General features: G+C 37.6%; 1 protein-coding gene across 1 annotated transcript; it reads left to right on the top strand.

The window, feature by feature from the left end:
- Positions 1–10,765: 10,765 nt before the first annotated feature.
- LOC125234175 lies at positions 10,766–11,764 on the top strand. The gene has a single exon (XM_048140381.1). The coding sequence runs from the start codon at positions 10,766–10,768 to the stop codon at positions 11,762–11,764; it is 999 nt and encodes a 332-aa protein (XP_047996338.1).
- Positions 11,765–17,612: the final 5,848 nt, after the last annotated feature.

The raw sequence follows: 17,612 nt of genomic DNA, 5'->3' as shown, positions 1-17,612 counted from the left end.
GTTCACATTATCCGATCGGATTGAGGAAGGAAGTCAAGGGCAAAAATCGGTCAATAACGGATCGGCTAAGTAAGATAAAGGATCGGATCGAATTTGGAAATGTAGCAGTTTTAAAGTACCATTTGAAATCAGATTTATTACTGCTGCAGTTTTGAATCGTAACTTTTTATCGTACGGCGTGTAATTTAGAACCGGCAAATGCTATTTTATAGGTATTTATAGTTATTTGTTATACAAGGGGGCAAAGTTGTATTTTAACGCCGAGTGTGGAATTGAAAAACGAGCAAGTGAAAGGATTCTATAGTTGAACCACGAGCGAAGCGAGTGGTTCGAGAATAGAATCCTGAACTTGGCGAGTTTTTTAACACACGAGAAGTAAAATACATTTGCACCCGAGTGTAACACAAAACTTTTCCTCTCACTATAGCGAGGAAACTACAACGCAAAAAATGCGTTTATCACTGCTTCCAGTAGTTCCACATGTGGTAAATCATCTTTATTACTAGATTCATCTCTACTTTTATCAATTTTAAAGCAGTTAATTTGACTTTATTCAAGGTCAAATTACTTTACCCACTAGTGGATAAAATGCGTTTTTACCCGCTGGTATTAAAGGACAAAACACGTGTTTCCGAGGTAGTGAGGGGAAAAAATATTTATTGAGCAGTAAAATGCTTATTGTTTAATATACTAACTAACATAGCTTTTTTATTTAATTTTTTGTACTAACATCGTATGGATCAATGATGGATCTGAAAAAACCGATTTTTATTTTTATTTTTTTATAAAATTATCCAAGAAGGAGTTAAATTAGGTTTTCCAAAATTAAATTTTATTTTCCTTGTCTCAATTACTGTTTCGCTATTAAAATGCGGTGCTTGTGATTCGTTCATTTAATTTATGTTTACGTGATTGAACTCTGTAAGATAAATGTAATTAGCGTGTCCAAAGTTTGAGAACTCAAACTCAAAGTTTCTGCGTTCAACTAAATAAAATCTCAGTCAAAGAGATCTTAATAAAATTATTGTACTCCTTCATCTTTGAGTCTTTGGAAAGGTCGACGAAAATCCTTATTCTGCGCTTTTGATGTAGTTGTATTTATTTTATCTAACTGTGAAACATAATGAATAGGTTTACTAAGAGGCGTTCTTCGACATGTATGATTGTCACATTTCGCATTCAAAGGATATAATGTTTCCCTCAAAAGAATCTAGAAAAATAAAAAGCATTCTAATTTTGTTTTTATTTTTGCATACAATAGTATATGTCCTAACGTTACACATTTACATTCGTGATTATACTACTCGTTTATAATTGTTAAGAGCGCGGCACTGAAATCACAAGCGGGCGTTTAAAAATATTCATACCTTGTGGGATATCAAACGAAAGGGCTTTATGATATACAAATATATTGCTTTATTATCTACAGATATTATAACGTATTAAAACATTTTAATCTACCAAGTTATGAGAAGATATCTACAAATAGTAATATTGGGTTGGTAAGAAAGTAATGAGCGATCGATTGAATTCCACATAAAATTTTTGAGAGAGTTCTAGAATCTTCTATGGTCGAAAGTATATAAAGGGCGAGTCGCACAGTTTCTCGTCAGTCATTCACTAGCTGTCGCCGAGCTAATATAAGGAAGAAAATGGACGAATTAAAAGTGCATGTAAGGCTTACTATATGAATTTCAGTCTGGCCATTCAGCCGCCGAAGCAGTGCGTAATATATGTCAGCGTGTTGCTCCTGAAGTTGTGTCTGAGGCCACGGCGAAACGATGGTTCCAGCGGTTTCGTAGTGGCGACTTTTCATTATCAGATCAACCTAAGTCTGGTCGACCGGTGAAGATTGATGTAGCCAAATTAAAAACCTTAATTGAAGGAGATCCGAGGCTAACGAGTCGTACTCTTGCTACCGAGTTAGGCTGCTCTCATGTCACCATAGAAACACATTTACACGAGTTGGGAAAAAACTACAAATACAGTGTTTGGATACCGCACGAACTTGATAGACATCAAGTAAACCGCCGTGCCGATATCTGCATACAACTTCTGTCTTTTTGCCGCACATTCAACTGGTTGGACCATCTTATCACTGGAGATGAAAAATGGGTCTTATATATAAATCACACACGCAAACGTCAGTGGCTAACTCCAAACGAAAAAGGAATAGAGGCACCAAAAACAGAGCCTCACCCGAAAAAAGTTATGCTGTCCGTTTGGTGGGATATTCATGGTATTATTCACTGGGAACTCCTACCAAGTGGAATGACTGTTACCGCATCAGTATACTGTAATCAGCTTGAAAATTTAAACCAAAAAATCTGTCAGAATCGTCCACAGCATGCTAAAGTTTTTTTCTTACACGACAATGCTCGCCCACACATTGCAAAAGTGACTCGGCTAAAGCTATTGGAGCTAGGTTGGAAAGTGATACCTCATCCACCGTACTCTCCAGACTTGGCACCTACGGATTACGCATTGTTCAGATCGCTAAGCAATGCCTTGAATGAAAAAAAGTTCGATGATCAAGCCCATCTACGACAGTACATAGCTGAGTTTTTTGAATCTAAACCTAAGAACTTCTCCGCCGATGCTATTCATTCTTTACCAGAACGATGGAAACAAGTAGTAGATAACGAAGGCCGTTATATTTTTGATAAATGATTAAAATAATAAATTAAATAAAAATTACAACATTGGTTATGATTCGCTCATCATTTTCTTACCAAACCAACCCAATAAAATGTGACGGTGAAGGCTACTTTAAAAAAAATACAAAATTATGCTAAAAAAATTTATAAACAGTAATTTAAGCCAAACTTTGAAAATGACTCTAATACCAAAAAATGACTTCGGGATTAAACTGTCACTTGATTTTAGGCGATTTCTAAAAAAAATATCGTGTGACTCTCATTAAGTGCATGTTTATGTTTATGCATGAATGGTCGTTTATTAATGTGAAGTAGGCTAATATTATTTTAAAATCCGATATTGTACACCCTAGCAGGGTAATCATGTACCTACCTGACCAAATGTAATACCAAACTGTACAAATGAACATGATTTACAATGGAATAAATGAATATGAATAAGTTTCAAAGCATAACAAAAAATAATAATTTATAAGAATTGTAAATTCAAAATAGTCCAACAAATACTTTTATTTATTTTTCACTTAACACTAAAAACCTGAAAACCGTTTGTTCAGAATCGAGAGTAGAATCGATTGAGCTATATCTTGATGGGGGTAATATTTTTATTTAAATTAGTATGATTAGTTATTTTTTACGCGCCTATTCTATTGTATTCGTAATACAACATTATGTGTATATCGCATTGCTAGAGGTTGTTTACGTTTTTCAGTATTTAGGGGTATTAATACTGGCTGGTTACTTGGGCGATTATTTTTTCCGCTACGAGTTTGACGTTGTTTATCAGTTTAATCTTAATGTTTATCATAAGTCATAACAAATTGAACTCGTACCTAATTACAACCTTGTCATTCTGAATATTGGGTTTAAATTTGCTTACTGCGATTACCTGTCCAATTTGAAGTTTACTGTGACAAAGCTTTAAAGTGTTTTACAATGACATCTTAGCTGTCTATTGGTAAACCTTATGTCGTTGCAGTAACGTACACAAATAAATAGTTTTATGGTTTATGATGGTAGTTAGCAATTATTTTATTGAGTGTAGAGCTCAAAGTCAAGTAGAGCTGTACAGAAATATAAAAATTCAATTTTAAAAAAAGTAACCATCAGATTAAAAGATGAATACTCTAGATGAGTTAAAAAAAATATTGGGTTGGTAAAAAAGTAATGAGCGATCGATTGAATTCCACATAAAATTTTTGAGAGAGTTCTAGAATCTTCTATGGTCGAAAGTATATAAAGGGCGAGTCGCACAGTTTCTCGTCAGTCATTCACTAGCTGTCGCCGAGCTAATATAAGGAAGAAAATGGACGAATTAAAAGTGCATGTAAGGCATTGCTTACTATATGAATTTCAGTCTGGCCATTCAGCCGCCGAAGCAGTGCGTAATATATGTCAGCGTGTTGCTCCTGAAGTTGTGTCTGAGGCCACGGCGAAACGATGGTTCCAGCGGTTTCGTAGTGGCGACTTTTCATTATCAGATCAACCTAAGTCTGGTCGACCGGTGAAGATTGATGTAGCCAAATTAAAAACCTTAATTGAAGGAGATCCGAGGCTAACGAGTCGTACTCTTGCTATCGAGTTAGGCTGCTCTCATGTCACCATAGAAACACATTTACACGAGTTGGGAAAAAACTACAAATACAGTGTTTGGATACCGCACGAACTTGATAGAGATCAACTAAACCGCCGTGCCGATATCTGCATACAACTTCTGTCTTTTCGCCGCACATTCAACTGGTTGGACCATCTTATCACTGGAGATGAAAAATAGGTCTTATATATAAATCACACACGCAAACGTCAGTGGCTAGCTCCAAACGAAAAAGGAATAGATGCACCAAAAACAGAGCCTCACCCGAAAAAAGTTATGCTGTCCGTTTGGTGGGATATTCATGGTATTATTCACTGGGAACTCCTACCAAGTGGAATGACTGTTACCGCATCAGTATACTGTAATCAGCTTGAAAATTTAAACCAAAAAATCTGTCAGACTCGTCCACAGCATGCTAAAGTTTTTTTCTTACACGACAATGCTCGCCCACACATTGCAAAAGTGACTCGGCTAAAGCTATTGGAGCTAGGTTGGAAAGTGATACCTCATCCACCGTACTCTCCAGACTTGGCACCTACGGATTACGCATTGTTCAGATCGCTAAGGAATGCCTTGAATGAAAAAAAGTTCGATGATCAAGCCCATCTACGACAGTACATAGCTGAGTTTTTTGAATCTAAACCTAAGAACTTCTTCGCCGATGCTATTCATTCTTTACCAGAACGATGGAGATATACTAGTAGATAACGAAGGCCGTTATATTTTTGATAAATGATTAAAATAATAAATTAAATAAAAATTACAATATTGGTTATGATTCGCTCATTACTTTCTTACCAACCCAATAAATATCTGTTGGGGTGTCTGAGGTTTTGAGTGATACCGGAAACACGTTGTATATTATCTGGTTTTTTTTTTCTTGAAAGCACCCTTAAACAATGGGCACGTGTAGGCAAATTACTATGATTTAGGCATATTTTTTGCTCGTCGGTGCCCACTCGTGCGTAAGAGTGTCGGAGAGTTTGTATAGGTACATTCTTGTTTTGCTACAGACCCAAGGTTCTTCAATTTAAAAATATTTTTAAAATTCTAATAACGTTTTATTTAGTTGCCCGTATTCAAATAAATACATTATGGTCTCGAAATTAACATTTATGGCTTTTCTTAACCATAGAGTAATAGAAACAGAGAGAGCCTCACTGAAGACCGGCTGTGACCCAACAATGGCGGACATTTTTTTTTAACTTAAAGATCGGACATTTTTTTTTAACTTAAGGATTAAAGCAAATAAATATATTTCATTTCATTTCAACTTTTTTATGGCTTGATGGCGGAACACTCAAGCCAGCAATGGCAGACGGTTTGCGATGTGCAAACACGATTTAAAATCAAAATAATGATAATTCAGGTCAAGAGAAAATCAATTCTTCATTTAATTTATCAAAAATTAATTATTTTACATGACATTGAGAAATATATTGTTTTTAACTATAAAATAATGACTCACTGCACCGTGTGCCAACACTAACAAAAATACTGGTCACACTCTTGTTTTGCAGTTTGTTGGTTTATGATTATGAACATTAATTAATATCGTGATTTTACGTATAATAATGTGATAATGTATTAATTTACGCATGAAAAGTTACTCCGTATTTTTTTTTCTTTCGATTGTTGTAGTTTTTACACAGTTTGATAACGCATGTAGGCATATTTTCTTATTTTTCTGGAGATGTTTTCGCCACGGGCGCCTCGATCCGACTGACAGGAGATTAGTGGATGAGGTCATAGACAAAGCTATCAATGTGGATGATGGAATCACAGGTTTTTCTTCGGAGATATCCGTCCATAGAATTGTAGGTTCATGTTCTTAACCGTATTTTTTTTTTAATGAAAAGACTAGATTATGTACCTACCTATCCTGTGAAGCCGATGTTCGAATTCCGATAAGGACATTTATTTTGTGTGGTGACATAGAGATATTTGTTCCTCTGTCATTGGTGTTTTTATGTATAAGGATATTTAAAAAATCATCAATTAAGAGGGCTTTCGCGTGAAAAACATTGAAATCGCAACCGAGCGCTTGATCATACCGTGTGTGGTATCAAATTAAAGGGCTTCGTGAGTAGTTTACAAATATATATCACATTATAGGACTTTTTCAACTTGGTCTAACAAAATATGAGAAAATGTCCAATAGTGGTAATAATTGTACCGGTGAAGGCTCGTTTTCAAAAAATTGCCAAAAATAAACAACAGCAATTTATAATCACTAAGGCATAACAGCAATTTGAGTAAACGTTTCAGATTCATTAAATACAAAAATTATTTCAATGTGATGTAGATTTTCAAAGAAATTGTCACTTAATTTTGGGTAATTTCTGAAAAAAAAAGATTTCGTCTTAGCCTCGTTTACTCTTTTTTAAAACCTTACAATAAAAATGTAGTCTGAGAAGTTTGTAGTACAGGGTATACGAATTATAAATTTACCTGTTTTAGTAATCAAAATTGTCCAAATTTTACAAATAAGATCGACTAATTCAGCTCTATACGTGAGTTTTTCTAAACGCGATTTAGAGAAAAAAATCATAATTAATTTAGTGACTTGGTTTTCAAAAATCCAGTCTTATAAAAATCAGGATAATAAGATGCTCTAACTGAAATTTGAATTAAATAAATCTATTGGATAACGGAAAGTGTAGTATTTCACCGACTAAAACTATCAATTTTACATTATTTTGACGTTTTTTTTGAAAGCAGCCTTAACTAATTTAGATGTCGCAAGACAAAAATTACTTGTTTTCGATTACGATGACGACTTCTATTACGATGTTTTCATATAATCGCTTTGAATTGTGAACCCGAACGCGAAACAATGGAGAATAATTCTCAATTCTTACCATATGGACGAATTTGGTACCAATATAGCACTCCATTATCTGTCATATTTGTATTTTAGGATCGCTCGCGTTCAATCGATCAATAAAAACCAATTGAAAACTCGTTAACATACTCATAATCCTTGTCCCACCCGAGCCTATGCAAACACGCAAATGAAAATTCAAATCATTCCCATACATTGGTTTTTCATTAAACTTCTTGGAGGCTGGACCTTGATTCACGATTCAGTTAAATAAACAGAGGCAGATGGTGATATTACACTACTTACAATACTTACTTACATATATTATAAGAGTACTTACATAAGTATAACACAGATAATATGTGTATTTGGATTTTCTGACATGGGCGAATTTCTCAGCGCAAAAAAAATGCGGCGGAGCTGAAATTGACAGTGTGGACTAATTGTATCATAGTGCTATTTTTTTCCTGAAAACCTAACACATATTATTATCTTAAGCCAAATCGCAAATTGTTATAAAAGCTATTGATATTTATTTAGAATTTTTTTAATGGCGCAATTATAATTTTGGTGGAGTGTCCTGAATCCATTTTGCTTGACTAATTTGTATGGTACATCAATAACATCCATTGATTTAACTCAAACACCACAAATTATTCCTCGTTATTAGTGTACGTATGTCATAATAAAATAATAGTAAGGAATTGTCCATAATTGGATACTTTAAACTAAGCATTAATAGTTGTCCGGGTAAATTTGTAAATTTTGGTGGTAAATATTGAAAATGACTTTATGGTCGAACGAAATGCAACAAGGCTTAGAAACGTGTAGTAGCCTGTTAGTTTAGTTCTGTTCTGGCCCTGAACTATGACGTACGTGTCGTACGTCACTGGATCTGACCAGCAAACACGTAAGTACCTAATTTTGGTGTATTAAAATATTTTTTCATGCAATTTTGGTGGTATATCTAACTAATGACAAACAAGTAGTTATGTTTACGTGAACTGTTTTTAAAGCATGTTTATGGTTTCTTTAAAAAGTAATAAACTTGAAAGTGACGTGAATGAAATAGTTTATTTTTAAAATTTTTATTATGCAATGGTTCTAATTTTGGTGCATCAATTTTGGTGGTTTTGGTGGTAATTGGAAAGCCACCAAAATTGCTTAATACCACCAAAATTGATACTTACGAGTATCCTCAGCTAAAACGAAGTATTTTATTTATTTGCTGTCATATATTTATACTTTTAGTTTACAATAATAATTGACTAAGTTGATTAAATACCAGTAACAACGAAAAACTTTAAAATAAACTATAATTTCACTTTTTGTAATAGAAAACAATTCACTTTTAGAATGGCTAACCAAAAAAAGAAACAATCTAGAGAGGAGGTCCTTGAAAAGAAGAAACTTGCTGAGCGGAAACGAAAAAGGAGAATTATGAGTGATCCCGAGAAACCAGCAGATTTGCGAAGAAAAGAAAGGGATCGGTATCATCGTTAAAAAGCCCAAGGTAAGATTTTACCTCTAAGCAGCATGCAGCCTCGTGAAAGACGAATAAAAAGGAATAGACAGAATTTCAGAGCATATTATAAAAGAAAAAAAGGAAGGCTTCGTAATGAGCACAAGTATTAGCATCAGCAAGTGGGATTCCCACTTCGCCCCTGCCTGGTCCTTCTACGCCACAAAATCTTTGTCTCAGTCGCTCTCGATCTCCGAGTCCTGAGCTTGACACAAACATCTCACGTCGGCTACACTCCCAAGCTGTCCATCGCAATGTGTCCAATAACCCATAGTTTCTGTGTTGTCAAATTCTTTATAGTCCATAATTTTATTTTTGCAGTTCAAACATTTTCGTTGCATGTTACAGTAATGACCTCACAACACAAACTTTTCGTAATGTGACTAGTAGGTACTGCTTTTATTGATGATAATTTTTATTTTTAATGCGGATTCTAACAACTCCATGTTCGCATGTATTTGACATAGACAGGTGTAAAGATTAGTCAGTTCTGCTTTTACAACCCAAAAGGGTTTCATTCTAGCGAAAGTTACGTACCTAACTGACTGGAGGATAGCCTGATTTTAAATAACTTTGGTGTTATTTTTTTATTGACGCATTCAGATATCTTGTTTTTTGAGATGTTTTTTTGAGTCTCTTTTTCTTTAGTCAAAGTCTTCTTCTTTCTCGCAGTGTATACATTTGTGATGACTGATGCTTTAGTTCTTTAATACCTTCGAATTTTTTTTTATACTACGTTATAAAATGAAAAATATCATCAATAAAAGCAGTACCTACTATTCACATTACGAAAAGTTTGTGTTGTGAGGTCATTACTGTAACTTGCAACGAAAATGTTTGAACTGCAAAAAAAAATTATGGACTATAAAGAATTTGACAACACAGAAACTATGGGTTATTGGACACATTGCGATGGACAGCTTGGGAGTGTAGCCGACGTGAGATGTTTGTGTCAAGCTCAGGACTCGGAGAACGAGAGCGACTGAGACAAGGATTTTGTGGCGTAGAAGGACCAGGCAGGGGCGAAGTGGGAATCTCACTTGCTGGTGCTAATACTTGTGGTCATTACAAAGCCTTCCTTTTTTTTCTTTTATAATATGCTCTGAAATTCTATCTATTCCTTTTTCTTCGTCTTTCACGAGGCTGCATGCTGCTTAGAGGTAAAATCTTACCTTGGGCTTTTTAACGATGATACCGATCCCTTTCTTTTCTTCGCAAATCTGCTGCTTTCTCGGGATCACTCATAATTCTCCTTTTTCGTTCCCGCTCAGCAAGTTTCTTCTTTTCAAGGACCTCCTCTCTCGATTGTTTCTTTTTTTGGTTAGCCATTCTAAAAGTGAATTATTTTCTATTACAAAAAGTGAAATTATAGTTTATTTCTAGTATAGTCTCATACACATCGATTTTAGCGACTTTGTTATAATCAGATAATCACTATAATAAAACGGATCATAAAACATCTGTCTTTGTTTCATTTTATAACTGATTAAATATAAATATACTACTAATGTGCAGAAATATCTAATTTTGACGTGAATGAACAATTTTGGTGGCCAGTAAACCTAATTTTGGTGGGTGTACGCAATTTTGGTGGCAACCAAATTATTAAAACCATAATATCTCCAAAAATACTATGTGTATTACGGGGGCATTACTACACAATATACATTGGGACTAGTTACGTATAATTCATACATAATTTAGACAAACTACAAAAATAAAAAATACCACCAAAATTAGGCAAATTTGGAACCTGTTGAAATTCACCCACATAGGTTTATCATCTGACATAATCAGAGATCGGATTTTTGTGCGACATCTCATACTAAAAGTCATTAAAATGACGTAAGTCACTAAGAATGTCGCAAATCCGTCCGATCTCTGGACATAATTGTGGGACATTGGTTACTCGCGTCCGTAGGAAGATTACCTTAGATTCCCTACACGTGTCCCCTGGGTGGTGCTAAAGAGTAATCAACTTTGGCTGCTGCACTGCACTTTTTATGAGAGCCTCGCAGCAATATACAGAAACAGTTTTTGTCCACTGCTATCAACTACTCGCTAATTACAATTAAATAAGCATGAATGCCCAGACAAGAGATTTAGGACCCTCCGTCCGAATTTGCCAAATCAATGTGGAAGGGATCAGCAGACCAAAGTGCGACTACATGTCCAGACTCCTGGCCGATCACAAAATTGACGTCCTGTGCATACAGGAAACGCACACAAAGGATGATCAGGATATGGAAAACAGAGGTCAAATACCCGGCTACCAACTGATAAAAGCGCTGAACCACCGCAGTTACGGAATAGCTACTTACATCCGAGCAGGCCTAAAAGCAAATGTGGTTTATTTTGATGACTCTGCCGACAACTATATTATTGTTATTCAAATCGACGACATCAAGATAGCTAACATATATAAACCGCCTTCGGCATCTTGGGCAAATAATGGTCCTCCGCATTTCGCTCACCCATGCGTCTACACTGGTGATTTCAATAGCCACCATACATCATGGCGTTACTCCACAGATGATGTTAATGGGCTAGTCCTGACACAGTGGGCTGAAACTTTCAACTTATTCCTCGTTTTTGACGCCAAAGAGAGAGGCACCTTCCGATCGGCCCGCTGGAGGAAAGACTATAACCCGGATCTAGTTTTTGTCACTAAGGATGCCACTGGCAGAGCCCTCCAAGCAAGTCGGGCCGTACTTAGAGACTTTCCCAACAGTCAGCACAGGCCAGTGTTTGTGGAAGTAGGCTTGAAAATTCCTCTCGTAAACTCGATGCCCCTTCCGCGCTGGAACTTCGGACGCGCGGACTGGAACGCCTTTGCAGGACATATTGAGGCTGGAATACGTTTCATACCGCCAACAGCAGGAAATTACAACCGATTCGTAGGCCTCTTACTATCGTCTGCCAAACGCCACGTATGCAGAGGTTTTAGGAAGCAGTACATACCAGGCTGGAATAGAGAGAGTGAAAGCCTTTTCAAAACGTACAGGGAAACAGGCGATTGTTCAATCGGTACTGAACTCTTACAATCTCTGGATGCCAACCGCACTAGCAAATGGAAACAAACAGTCAACTCGATGGATTTTAAGCGCTCAAGTCGTAAGGCGTGGACTGTTCTCAATAAACTTACGGGGAAAAGAACAACACCATAACAGACATCTGCAATTCATCCGAATGTAATCGCAAACAGGATTGTATCCGTTTCTAGAGCAAAGGGCGATAAACTGGAGACCAGAAGGGTAAAGAAAAGAATGAGTGAGTTAAAGTCTAATCTTCTGGAGGATCCGAAACTTGCGGAACCTTTTGCAGCCGAAGAAGTTCACTCAGCTATCAAAGAGCTTCGAACGGGGAAAGCCGCTGGAGTAGATGGAATCTACAACGAGTTTTTGCTCAGACTTGGCCCCATGGCGATAAAGTGGCTGGCTCTTTTCTTTTCGGAAATCCTCCACTCCAATAAACTTCCCAGAGCTTTTAAGGAATCAAAGGTAATCGCACTGCTAAAGCCAGCTAAGAGAGATGATGACCCCTCCAGCTACCGCCCGATCGCCTTACTTAGCAACTGCTATAAGCTACTGGAAAAACTATTATATAGCAGAATAGGTCCTCTTATAGAACGCTTGATACCGGTAGAACAGGCGGGCTTCAGAACTGGACGGAGCTGTACGGACCAGGTTCTAGCTTTAACAACTCACCTAGAAAACGGTTTCCAGAAGGGGCTTAAGTCGGGGGCCGTATTTATCGACCTCACCGCTGCCTATGATACGGTATGGAGGGAAGGGCTACTATACAAGCAACTGCTGGCCGTCCCTAACCTTACCATCTACAGGTTAGTCTCCAACATGCTGTCTCAGAGGCGGTTCAAAGTGCACCTAGGTTCGGAGGTTAGCGATACCAGAGTGTTGAGTAATGGTTTGCCCCAGGGATCAGTGTTGTCACCTATTTTGTTCAACCTATACATCCACGATCTCCCAAGAACCACGGCCAGGAAGTTTATTTACGCTGACGACATTTGTCTTGTGAATCAGCACAAACACTTCAAAAGCTTAGAGGTCTCATTATCCGGCGATATGGAGGTGTTGGCTAAATATTTCAGAATATGGCGACTAATCCCGAGCACTGGCAAAACAGAGGTAGCCTGCTTCCATCTGCACAATCAGTCCGCCACGCGGGAGCTCAGAGTGTTGTTCGAAGGAGCCACGCTAAGACATAATTTCTTCCCAAAATACCTGGGCATTACTCTGGATCGATCGCTGACGTACAAGGAACACTTAACCAGCACAACTCGCAAACTCCAAACCAGAAATAACATTCTTCAGAAATTAAGCGGGACTTCCTGGGGAGCTAGTGCCGACGTTTTACGGACTTCTGCTCTGTCGTTGGTGTACTCCACGGCTGAATACTGCGCGGCGGCATGGTTGGGCAGTGCCCACACTACCAGAGTGGACGTCGAATTAAACAAAGCTATGCGACTCATTTCCGGTACACTACTGTCAACACCTGTCCACTGGCTGCCAGTGCTTTCTCGGATTGCCCCGCCAGACCTGAGAAGGAAGGAGGCCTTAATGCGAGAAATAGCAAGGATTCAAAAGAACCCAAGTCTCCCAATCCACCCGGAATTTCTGAACCCAGCCAAGTGCCGCTTAAAATCCAGGAGTGCTTCCTACAGCATCTTCAAGAGTCTTGTAGATGACTGTTTCAACCTGAAGAGTGAGTGGTCACAGTCGTGGAAGTCTTTGATGGAGGGAAAGCTAGGATCAGAAATCGTACCAGGCACCATAATCAAAGGCTACGATCTCCCAAGACGGCACTGGTGTAACCTCAACCGACTCCGTACTGGCCATGGTCGCTGTGCTTACTATAAACACCGGTGTGGATGGGTGGAGTCCCCGGTTTGCAACAATTGTGGCGAGACTGCACAAACAATCCAGCACATAATAGAGGATTGCCCCGTGACACGCTATGCCAATGGACCTACAGAAGACCTGATCACCCTTAGCGACGAGGCCAAGAAATGGCTGATTGGACTCAATGTTAACCTATGAATGTTTCTGTTCTTTGCCATACGACTAAAAAAAAAATCTGGACATAATATATCAGTGACATCCATACTAATATTATAAATGGGAAAGTATGTGTGTCTGTTTGTTTGTCCGTCCTTCACGGCAAAACGGAGCGACGAATTGTCGTGATTTTTTAAGTGGAGATAGTTGAAAAGAAGGAGAGTGACACAGGCTACTTTTCGTCTCTTTCTAACGCGAGCGAAGCCGCGGGCAAAAGCTAGTAATTTATATACCTAATGAAGCGCTATGTAGCTGGTATGTCATTGTTTTCAAAAATATTTCGCTCTGTTGCTATTAAGCGGGGCTTTTAGGTCTACAAAAAGACCTGAGACTGTTAGGTATTTTATCATATATTGTGGCCGGCTAGCAGCGGAGAAATTAAACGAAGGTTCTAGCAGTAAACAATATAATATAAAAACCAATATATACAATAAAGTGGGTACTATCTGTCAGTACGCGAGTAGGTATTTACAAGTAAAAGATCGTCACTGGCCTCAATGTTCCTTAGGCTGGTCTTCGTCGAGCCGCATAACGTGGTCTGTCCGCGGGTGCCACTGCGTGAGTCGTATAGAAAAATAGAAACCAGGCTGAAGATGTTCCAGCGCTGAGTAGTATAAGCAGCGACGATCAGCAAAGTTCTTCTTAAGTTTTAAAGTAGAATAAAGGGCTGCAACAATCGTGCGTGCTTAGATGTGCAGTTGGAACCTAGCCCAAGCCTTATTCGCTTTCGCACAGTGACGTACAATAAGACTTGGATTAGGTTTCAACATTAAACGAATAAACTTACAACTATTTACACATATTATACAACTATAAATACCTGCATAAGAGGCAGCCCAACACAAACACACTGTTTTTACTATAGAAGTATTTCACAGGTTTTAAATACAATTAAATAAATTGCACTTGAAATGCACGTTAGCTTTCCCCGGCAGAGAAAATTTTGTGCAAAAAAACAAAAGACGCGTGATATGGCCGTACTTTTTCTTCTTAGCGGCCAGTGCGCGCGGCGACTGCAACATGCAGGTTTGCCATGTTACAATATCTTATAATGTAATTTGGTAATTTTTTTTAGGGTTCTGTAACAAAAATGTATAAAAGGAAGCCTTATGGTGCGACTCTGTCTGTTTGTCACATTATTTTATCTTAGTTTTAAACATTTTGTGCACTAATTGATACAAAATTTTAATCCGCAGGTGCTTTTCTTTTTTTTAATACAGTATATTTCATTTCTATACGACAATAACAGCTTCAGTTTCCGATTATACTCGTAACATTGATACAGACACACAACACAAGTACAGATCGTTCTTTTCAGGCATTCATCAAACATGTATTGTAAACATTTTTAGATTATTCTCCGTGTTGTCAGAATAAATGGACATTTTGAAGCACAAATTTTCCCACGGCTTTGTATAAGTTAGGCGAGATTTTTCACTGAAAGAAGTGTAATCGGGTAAATTGAGAGTTCAAAGGAAATTAAGAAGAAAAGCTCTTTTTGTAGAGGAATTGTGATTATTTAAGAGCGCTATGACAAAAAAAGGCGATATATTGTAAAATGTACAATATTTATCGGCAAAATTGTACACTTTACTCATACTAAAAGACAGTAAAAGTACTTATTTCAGTTAGAAAATCTAATTAACTGTCGGTTCATTAAAAAACATATGGAAGAAAAAGCTTTTTCAATTAGTATTGATTTTTTTTCTGATGCTCGTTTAGGAAAAACCGCGCGAAGCACAGATTTCGGAGCTCTTATTATGTACAATTTGATAAGCTCACTCTCATAAATGCGGTAAATTTAAATTCCTAATATCTTGTACTTTAGGCCCATTAAACAATATTTATCATTTAATCCCTTGAAATTGAGAAATTGAAAGTAAAACGAACTCAATTTTGTCTTGAAAATACATCGAAACAAGTGATCATTTCTCCGAAAATCTACATGTTATCGAAGTTATTTTAGTATATAAATAATCTGCACAATGTGCTTAAATTGCTGTTATCCATTTGTCGTTATAATATTTTATCATGATTTTTTGCCAATTTTTTGAAAACTAGCCTTCCTGTCGCTATTTTACCGGCGACGGACGCCTGCGATTTCAGTGCCGCGCCGGAGCTCGAGGAGGTGAGACGTATGTCGCTTCGCTCTCCGAGTTTTCATCGCAAACGTCGAGAATATTTATCGTTGTGTGGGTCGGACGCCTTGTTTAAACACGGGCTATCCTCGCATTGTGTGTGTGTAAACAGCGACCAACGAATTTGATCCTAGATCCGTAAATATTTGCTTTTGTAATATTTTGTTATGTTTGAATGTTAAAGTATTACAACGTTATGATGATAAATATGCGAAAATTACAATACGGTCAAGATGATAAGACACATCAAGATGGTACTCGGGATCTGATGATGGAGCCAGAAGGTGGTCACCAGTACCAGTGAACCATGTAAGTAAACGACTTCGTGTTTAGGCTCGTTGGGTTCGTCTCAACAAGACCTTTGACAAGAGGTGGTACTCAGGGTCTGATGATGGAGCCAGATGGTGGTCACCAGTACCAATGAACCATATGACTAAACCACTTCGTATTTAGGCTCAATGGGATCGTCTCAATAAGACCTTTGACAAGAGGTGGTACTCGGGATCTGATGATGGAGCCAGAAGGTGGTCACCAGTACCAGTGAACCATGTAAGTAAACGACTTCGTGTTTAGGCTCGTTGGGTTCGTCTCAACAAGACCTTTGACAAGAGGTGGTACTCAGGGTCTGATGATGGAGACAGATGGTTGTCACCAGTACCAATGAACCATATGACTAAACCACTTTGTGTTTAGCCTTATTGGGTTCATCTCAATAAGACCTTTAACAAGAGGTGGTACTCAGGGTCTGATGATGGGACCAGATGGTGGTCAACTGGTCACCAGTACCAATGAACCATGGAACGAAACCACTTCGTATGTAGGCTCATTGAAATCGTCTCAACAAGACCGTCGACAAGAGGTGGTACTCAGGGTCTGATGATGGAGACAGATGGTGGTTACCAGTACCAATGAACCATATGACTAAACCACATCGTCTTTAGGCTCATTGGGATCGTCTCAATAAGACCTTTGACAAGAGGTGGTACTCAGGGTCTGATGATGGAGCCAGATGGTGGTCACCAGTACCAGTGATCCATGTAACTAAACCATTTAGTAATCAGGCTCATTGGGTTCTTACTTCTTCTTAATAAGACCTTTGACAAGAGGTGGTACTGAGGGTCTGATGTTGGAGCCAGATGGTGGTCACCGGTACCAATAAACCCATGTAACTGAACCACTTCGTTTTTTTATGTTATTCAAATATGCGAGTTGATTTTTGGTGACCACAATCTCTCTCCATCATCAGACCCTGAGTAACACCTTGAAGTAATTAGAATTATATTTGACTTATTTTATCATCATATTAATATATACTTTACTCTAATACTTATCATATAACAAAAGCAAACATTTGGGATGGGATCTACTTAAATATGATCCCAGTTTATAATTATTAGATTATTACTTTAAATTTTTAAATACATTTTAACGTAATTAATATTATTTTGCGCTATATTCTAGTCTTTTCGTACAAAATAATGTTTATTAGAAATCAAAAGTTTATATCGAGATAGTAGATTGTGGTTGTTATCAAAATTCCATAGGAAGGATCAAGATTGTTTTGTCCATTATTGTAGTGCGAGCGAGTGATAAGACGTGCTAGAAAGGGTCGGCATATTGGGCTCGCGCGGCGGGTAAAATACCTAATTTCGCCCGACGCCGAAATGTTATAACGCTCTTAAGATCTGCTTCTCTTTACAATGATATTAAAATGGGACTCAGAAATTAAATAAACAGTTTTCGAGCAGACGATGGTAATAAATAGAAAACTAAGAACCTAATGATTGAATAGTATTTTTATT

Source organism: Leguminivora glycinivorella, chromosome 15, assembly GCF_023078275.1.
Source record: "Leguminivora glycinivorella isolate SPB_JAAS2020 chromosome 15, LegGlyc_1.1, whole genome shotgun sequence".
In the NCBI taxonomy this organism is placed as follows: Eukaryota; Metazoa; Arthropoda; class Insecta; order Lepidoptera; family Tortricidae; genus Leguminivora; species Leguminivora glycinivorella.
This window is presented reverse-complemented; position numbering and strand designations above follow the sequence as displayed.